The 8,912-nt window shown below is 35.3% G+C and overlaps 1 protein-coding gene across 2 annotated transcripts; it reads left to right on the top strand.

Moving 5' to 3' along the window:
- Positions 1 to 6,026: 6,026 nt before the first annotated feature.
- On the top strand, positions 6,027 to 7,371 carry LOC116072673 (olfactory receptor 150-like). 2 transcript variants are annotated; one of them, XM_031344173.1, is made up of 2 exons: positions 6,027 to 6,037; positions 6,447 to 7,371. In XM_031344173.1, the coding sequence occupies exons 1-2, from the start codon at positions 6,027 to 6,029 to the stop codon at positions 7,369 to 7,371; spliced, it is 936 nt and encodes a 311-aa protein (XP_031200033.1). The 2 variants fall into 2 exon arrangements, with proteins under 2 accessions (XP_031200033.1, XP_031200034.1); XM_031344174.1 differs by lacking the exon at positions 6,027 to 6,037 and having other exon boundaries at positions 6,427 to 7,371.
- Positions 7,372 to 8,912: the final 1,541 nt, after the last annotated feature.

The raw sequence follows: 8,912 nt of genomic DNA on the forward strand, positions 1-8,912 counted from the left end.
AAATTAAAAAAAAAAAAAAACCCAGACCCTGGTAATACCAACGCAATGTCAGCTTATCTCATCCTGTGAAACCAAATCTTTGGAGGTCAGAGACTTTTTCATGTGCTAATAATGTCTTATATTCACAATTGATTATGTTTATCCACCCTCATATGCACATATATATTATGCTATATGTATATGTATATTAATGTAAAATGTGTAAATATGAATGTTGATCTTTATTGTTTGAATCTGCTTTGTAAGGTTATGTGTATGTAAATTATATTTTCTTGATATAGGAACAAAATAGCATCCAACAATTTTTTTTAATTCATGGGTACTGAGAGACCAAATCTTCTGGCTTCAGACTCAATCTTAGAGAATCTGACTTAAGGTTGAATGCAGGCTATTCTCCAACAAATCTGTACCTCCAGGTTACATGTCTACCCATTACACTTCACTTCCTAACAACCACCAATCAGGAGGAAAGCAGAAGTTAAGATTGTGGTTTGGCTCCCAGGACCAGCGAATTATGTTAAAAGCCATAAAACCTTCACTTCAATCAGATGTGTACCAGGCTAGATACCCCTTTCTTCTTCTTCTTTTTTTGTTATTTTGGTTTTTTGGGGCAGGGTTTCTCTGTGTAGTCCTGGCTGTCCTGGAACTCACTCTGTAGACCAGGCTGGCCTCGAACTCAGAAATCCGCCTGCCTGTGCCTCCCAAGTGCTGGTATTAAAGGCGTGCACCACCACCGCCCAACTCCTTTCTTTCCTCTATAAATGCTTGCTTGAAACTGGGCTTGGAGACCCCTCCCATTCTCCTGCATCAGAGACAATTGTTTGGCCAAAGCTCAATCTTTAATAAAGAGACCCTAATGCAATTGCATCAGATTCAGCATCTTGGTGGATTTTGGGGGGGAGGGTCATGAACATCTCCTAGCATAACAGATAGGGAAAAATTGTGCATTTTATTACCAAGTATGTTTTTATTCATTGAATATATAAATCTTATAAGAAAATACATGTTTGACATATCCTTGATAGTTTTGAGGACTGATAGACAATAAAATAATCAAATAATAGCATATCTGTAAGATAGGCTCAAAAATTAAAAAAAAAAAAAAAGAACAAACAAGAGATACTGAAAATCCTGAAGGAGAGCTACTGCTATAGCTAATGGAGAGCTAATGGTCATAGGAATCAGATGAATGGTGAACCTGGAGTCACTATTTGAGAATAGAAGAGAATAAGTTAATGAATTTAATTTCTAAGCTGTCCAGTGCATATTTAAAAGCAAAATACAGTTTCATCCAGAGCAAAACAGAATTCCTAGCTGGATTCTAAAATGTATTCTTACAGCCATAGATAAGTGTAGCCCCAATTCTCACCAAAGATGATTCTCTTTGTAACAAAGACTGTTAGAGAAAACGACAGGTAGTCATAATAAATGCAACAATCGCTCCTAAAGAGTCCTCTGCCTACAGAGGCCTTCTACGAAGATGAGAAAATGCCTCCCTCTGCATCATATATAATAATCACGGGAGGCTCTGAGTTGTGTATTTGATGCCACTTCAGAATGCTCATAACCCACTTACTTAGCTTTTCTGCATGTGTGCTTTTTTGTATCTGTCATGTGTGTTTTTGTGTGTTCCTTTCATGTATGATTCTTTCTACCAAAATGTTCTAAATATCTTATTTCCCTCTCAGAAATAATACCACACATTTCTTCTATCAGCTCTGGATATATTTATTGAATAAAAGAATTAAAATCATGCTACACTCATAGAAGTTGGGTTCATTCATTGCTACTATTCACTGAACACATTAAGCAAACAATCATGTGTTTATCCTAATTCTGCACAGAAATACACATAAAATTACCTAAATTTAATTCACAAATTTGTATTCATTGGAAGCTGAAAAAGGAGAAAACATTAATATAATGCTTTCTACTCTGAATTAGTACAAGATAGGTTAATTTAAAATTTTTCATTGTTGACATGTGACTTCTACATTAAAAAAGAGAGGATTCACCATCATCCATTCCATGTATGTGTATATATAAATGTGTGTGTGTGTGTGTGTTTGTATGTTTATATACATACATATATGTGTGTATGTGTGTGTGTGTGTGTGTGTGTGTGTGTGTGTGTAGTCTATTTCATCTCTTTGCTGTAGTGGTCCCAGAATTTCCCCTGAACTGTTTATAGAAAACTGTTTCATCAACAAATATATTATATAAAGCAATTACATTGTTTATTTTGTCTGTATTTCTGCAATCTCTACTTATTGTCAAATGTAGTAAGGTAAGCATGTTCATCTCCAGACTCTCCTATGAACCTAGTATATTGTGGAAATTAATAAAGGAACATAGAACAGACAACTTTTGATAATAATTACAAAACATTATTTCCCCAAACATTAATTAAATGGGGGTGGAGGACAGTGAAAATAACCTCATATATTTCAGAGATTATTTTCAGAAGGAAAGTTGTCATGGAGCCATTCTATAATTATGCTACTAGACTTCAGTTTCTGGCTCCAAATGCAATAACTGATACTATTACCAAACACAAAGAATTATACTCCAGGGAAACAGATTTAAAGTATCAACCAAAGCACAATACAAGAAACCTTAATCTCATCCCCAATGGAAGTAAATCCTCAGGGAGCTTCTTTCTATATGCAATTTAGGATGCCGCTTGTATTTCAAAAGTCTCTGTGAAAATAATATCAGTCTTGTAAGTGCGATTTGAAGATTTGAGAGGAGTCATGGCATTGCATTTATGATAGGGATGTAAACTACTCAGAACATAAGATTTCTGTTCAGATCCCACGAATAAAAATGAGCCAGAAGATTGTATTTTGGATTAATTGCACCAATGACATAAAGAGGTATTTCATTTAAGGAGCACTTGATCTTGAACTCACGTATTACTAGGATGGAAGTCTCAACATAAAGCAAAGGTGAGGACCTAACTTCATTTGTCCTGAAATCTCTCAGCCTCAGAATGTCAGATGACCTCTACTATTTAGATTATAGATTTTTTTTACTGATAGCTGAAAGTATCACTGATTGAGAACCAAATTTTCTTCCAGGCAGTTTTCATGCTTGGATGGAATTTTGCTCTTACACAATATATTTCAGTGGCTAAAGCTGTTTACTCTAAGGTGAAATACAACCCCCCCAAAAAAAAACCAGTTACTTTTATCACAAGTCATAGAGATACTAGGTGTAAATTACATTCAAATGATTCATCAATTTTTACAAATAACTTCAGTGTAGAATCCCTGTTACAAGCTATAATACTTATAATATAAAACTATAATATAAAAACATGGAGGTATTTATTACTTACTCATTGTTTATTATTTCTTTTAACAAACAGCTATAAAATTTTTAGAATGGCTTGGTATTTAGCAAATCCAAAATTATAAATATTGTATAAATATAGCTTATTTTTTAAATTTCCATATTTCTCTTGAAAACTTTATACTAATCCCTTTCTAGACTAAAAACCATAATATATGTGCTCCTATAGACCTACTAGGTCACAATATGCATCTATAGACTACCTTTCTCTCTCCTTATAGAATAAGGCATTTTAATGAACATGGACTTTCTGTCATGAATATCTCTATACTTTATGCCTATAGCATATGCTTATTGTTACTAAATTTTCATCAGACCACATTCATAGCCAAACATATTGCTTGAATAATTATAACCAAGGAAGTATTTATTACTATTTTCTGAAAATTTCATAATTATGTATGATAGATATAGTTAGTCAAGATTACCCAATAGTTAAATTGTCCTACATGTTCCTTAAGTTTATATAACTATAGATTATTGTTTTCTCACTTTTATTTACAAAGCATACAGGTTTAGCAAAAACTATCAGGATAACCTATGGACCACTCAACATGAAAGGAATACAAATAAGAACAAAAGAAGGACATAGTTTTACATACAGTTTTCTATGCTACCATCAAAATTAATTTTATAATCTATCAAGTCATAACACTGAAACCAAAGTTCTAGATGCACTTCACCAGATTCACAAGGATTCTACTTAATCTACATTTTTTTCAGTTTTACAAACTTTGGGTAACCCTGGAAGGCTCTACATTGTATGAAACAAACCAGTCAAAAAAGAAAATTTTACTAAATAGTTCTATTTTTATAAAGTAAATATAATTGTCAAACCCATATACACAGAGAATATGATAATTATTTCTAGATAAGAGAGGCTGAGAAAGAAAAGGTGGACCTGTTCAGTGGCTATAAATTCTTAGTAATGGAAGAATTAAGCTATAAAATGCTATATGCAGTATAGTATCTAAATTTAGCACATGGTATAATGAACTCAAAGATTTAGGAAAAAGTTCCCTCACATTTTGATATTTTACTTATAACACATTCATCTATAAGATTAATAAAAAGGAGGCTAATATATATGGGTATTTATGCATATGTATCTGTGACAAAAATTAATGTAAAAGGAGGCCTTGAATTTGAAAGAGAACTAGGAGGGTTATACTGAATAACTTGAAGGAAGGAATGCGAAGGAGAAAATAATGGAATTATAATCTTAAAAAATAAAATAAATAAAATAATTTTGAAATAAATAGACTGAGTTTGAAAAAGGGGGATTCTGAAACAATGGATTCATGCAGTCTCCCTTAGTTCCTTCCTGAGTTCCTGGACTGATTTCCAGATGTTGAACACTGAGCCAGAAGATTTATATTCATGGAATGTGGGTTTGTTTAAGTATAATTGTTCCTAGGCTACAGGCTCAGATTCTGCAGTCCTCTGCTGTATATGTGTCAGGGGCCTCATATCAGATGGTGTATGCTGACTTGTGCACTGATAAGTGTTTAATCGAACTTTCTTATAGAACCCAGGGCTACTGCCCAGAAAAGGTCCTCTCCTAGGTGGGTTGGGCCTTCATACATTTGCTGTCTAGCAAACAGTCTCTCATAGATATTGTCATATTGGATTTTTCCAAGGGCAACTTTCCAACTCAACTGAGTTTCTTTTCCTCAGGTGACTCTAGATAATTTCAAGTTAATAATAAAAATAAACTAGAACCTCTACCCTATATAAACTGAAGACACAAATATATCATTGTTAAATCATAATCCTTTTATTCCCAAAGCCTCAATTAATATCATAATACAAAATATCCTATAACTTTTAAATTCTCCAAGTCTTTAAAAAGTCCAAAGTCACTTTAAAAGTTCAAAGTTTCTTAACTGTTGAAAGTCTATTTGATTGGATATTAAGATGGGAACTCCAGCTTGTTTCTTGGGACCATTTGCTTGTAAGACCTTTTCCCAGCCTTTTATTCTGAGATAGTGTCTGTCTTTGTTATTGAAGTATGTTTCTTGTATACAGCAAAATGCTGGATCCTGTTTGTGTATCCAGTCTGTTAGCTTATGGCTTTTTATAGGTGAGTTGAGTCCATTAATACTGAGAGAGATTAAAGACAGATGACTGTTAGTTCCTGATATGTTTGTTTTGGGAGGTGGCTTTATGTGCATGTGGTTCTCTCCTTTTGGCTTTGTTATGAGGTGATCAATATCTTGTCTTTTGTGTGTGTGTGTGTGTGTGTGTGTGTGTGTGTGTGTGTGTGTGTGTGTAAGTACACTCTTTGTGTTGGAGTTTTCCTTTTAGAATCCTCTGTAGGGGTGGATTGGTGGATAGATGCTGTTTGAATTTGGTTTTGTCCTGGAATATTTTGCTTTCTCCATCTATGCCGATTGAGAGTTTTGTGGAGTATGTTAGCCTGGGCTGGAATTTGTGTTCTCATAGAATTTGCATGACTTCTGACCAGGCTCTTCTGGTCTTTAGTGTCTCTGTTGAGAAATCTGATATAATCAAACACTGGACCACCAACCAGGCAGTATACACCAGCTGATATGAGGCCCCCAACACATACTCAGCAGAGGACTGCCAGGTCTGGGATCAGTCACAGATACTAGAGACCCCGGGGAGTTTAGAGATCTGGTTGGGTGGTGGTGGGCAGTAGGGACTTCCTCATGGAGTCAGGGTGGTGAGAAAGAAGTATGGAATAGGGAACAGTTGGAAGGTGGACAGAGAGAGGGATAAAAACCAGAATATAAATATAAATAAATAAATAAATAAATAAATAAATAAATAAATAAGCCTAATGAAATTAATTTAAAAATGAACAGAATTTTCTTAAACAATCAAATATAAATGGCTAAGAAAAAATCATACTCAGTGACAAATGTAACTTATCTTTAACTATAGCTGCCTGTGTTAGTCAGTCTAAGGCGTTAGATGTCTAAAATTTAAGATTATCTGTCAGAAAAATTGAAGATGCCTACCAAAATGAAAGCTTGAATTCTGTTTCACATTTCATTATGTGGTAAAATGCTAGTTATTTCACTTTTGTCTTTTTCTACATAGAACTCAGAGAAGAAAATGTTAAAAAGAAATGTTTCTGGAGTGACTGAGTTCATCCTCGCTGGGTTGACAAACAAACCAGAGCTGCAGCTGCCCCTCTTCATCCTCTTTCTAGGAATCTATGTGGTTACAGTGGTGGGGAATCTGGGCATGATCACCCTGATACTATTCAGTTCTCACTTGCATACACCCATGTACTTTTTTCTCAGCAGTTTGTCCTTCATTGACCTCTGCCATTCCACTGTCATTACTCCCAAAATGTTGGTGAACTTTGTGACAGTGAAGAACACCATCTCTTACCCTGAATGCATGACTCAGCTCTACACTTTCCTTACTTTTGCTATTGCAGAGTGTCACATGTTAGCTGTAATGGCATATGACCGTTATGTTGCCATCTGTAATCCCTTGCTTTACAATGCTGTAATGTCCTATCAAGTCTGTTCCTGGATGATATTTGGAGTATATATTATGGCTCTGATTGGTACCACAACTCATACAGTCTGCATGCTAAAAGTGCATTTCTGTGAGGCTGATGTAATAAATCATTACTTCTGTGATCTTTATCCACTACTGGAACTCTCTTGTTCTGATACTTTTATTAATGAAGTAGTAGTTTTATGTTTCAGTGTTTTTAACATCTTTATTCCAACTCTGACAATTCTTAGCTCTTACATCTTCATCATTGCCAGCATCCTCCGGATTAAATCCACGGAAGGCAGGTCCAAAGCCTTTAGCACTTGCAGCTCACACATATCAGCTGTTGCTATCTTCTTTGGTTCCCTTGCATTCATGTACCTGCAGCCATCATCAGTCAGCTCCATGGACCAAGGGAAAGTGTCCTCTGTGTTTTATACCATTGTTGTGCCCATGCTGAACCCCTTGATCTATAGCCTGAGAAATAAGGATGTCAAAGTTGCTCTAAATAAGCTTCTTGAAAGAAAGCTTTTCTTGTGATCAAGACCAATGTTTCTTTACTAAAATGCTTGTTTAGAAGGAGGCAAACAGTGCTGGAGATGGCTGAGTATGGCCATATGATGTGAGATTACTACTGCCATTTATTTTTAAAGTCAACAAGGGCAGGGCAAGTTTTAGCCAATGGGACATGTGAAGGACAGCATCTGCTTGGGATTCAGAGAGCCATCTGCATATCAGAGCATGTATCACACTGTTCAGTTTGTCAAACTCTCAAAAGCCTTCTTGTGAATAATTCTGTTTTATGTATGTGAACTATGTTTCTTCTATGTAAGATGTATTTGTCCTACAGTGAAGAGTAAATACATATGGCCCGATTTCTTGGTCATCTCAATATTTTATGTAATTAGCCTTTGTAACTAAATATATTTCTAAAGATTTCTGACATGGTAATATCCAAAAATAATAATTTTATTAAAAAGTAAAGTATGCAAAATATTTTTTCTTTTTCTCTGTTTTTTATTCACTTAATATCCTGATCATTTCCCCCCTTCCAGGTCACATCCTTCCACAATCCCTCCTTCTAACAATCCCCTCCCCATCTCCTCTAACATGTTGGAGACCACCCCTGGGTATCCTCCTGCCCTGGCACATCAAGTCTCTGTGACTCTAGTCACATCCTCTCCCACTGAAGCCAGACAAGGTAGTCTAGCTAGAAGAACATACCTAATTTTTGTTAATTGTGTGGAACTGTATTAAAGGACATTGAGTGATATGATAAGGGTAATATAGATCCTACCAAAAAGTAAAAACAAAAATTGAACAAACAAACCATATTTGGATGAGTCACACATCACTAAACAAGAATGCACACATATGCACAATTCTCTAAAGCAGAGTGGAAGTAAGAACAAAATTTCTTATATGGGTCTGTGTTTTCTAATATTTATAGGTATGTGTACAGCATAGAACTGAGCACAGCAGATTCAGTAGTGAATTATTTTACTATTACATACACAAGAAATATTTATTCATACCTAAGAAGCAAAACTGCAGCCCCCTAGGAAAAACAATAATATGAACTAGTACCCTCAGAGCTCCTAGGGACTCAACCACCAACCAAGGAGTACTCATGGTGGAACTGAATGTTCTGGCAGCATGTGTATAGTAGAGGATTGCAAAATCAATAATCAATGGGAGGAGAGGTTCTTGGCCCTGTGAAGGTTCTGTGCCCCAGTGTAGGGGAATGCCAGGGCCAATAAGTGGGAGAGGGTAGGGTGGCAAGCATGGGAAGAAGGGAGCCAACAGGGGTTTGTTCTTTTGTTTGTTTGTTTGTTTGTTCCTGGGAGGGAAAACTGGGAAAAGAAAAATCATATGACATGTAAATAAAGAAAATATCCAATAAAAAATGAAAAAAAAATTGTTTTCTGAGTAATTCCATATTAATCAGAATTGTTAAACATTCTATTTTTAAAAAAAAATAAAAACTATTTTTCCTCAAAAGAAAGACTGAATTTGGACCCGGACTCTCCAGTGAGAGCTGCCATCTTCTCTCCAGTGAGTTCCTAAGCCGGGAACAGTCA

The sequence above is a fragment of the Mastomys coucha genome, unplaced genomic scaffold (genome assembly GCF_008632895.1).
Source record: "Mastomys coucha isolate ucsf_1 unplaced genomic scaffold, UCSF_Mcou_1 pScaffold23, whole genome shotgun sequence".
Classification (NCBI taxonomy): domain Eukaryota; kingdom Metazoa; phylum Chordata; class Mammalia; order Rodentia; family Muridae; genus Mastomys; species Mastomys coucha.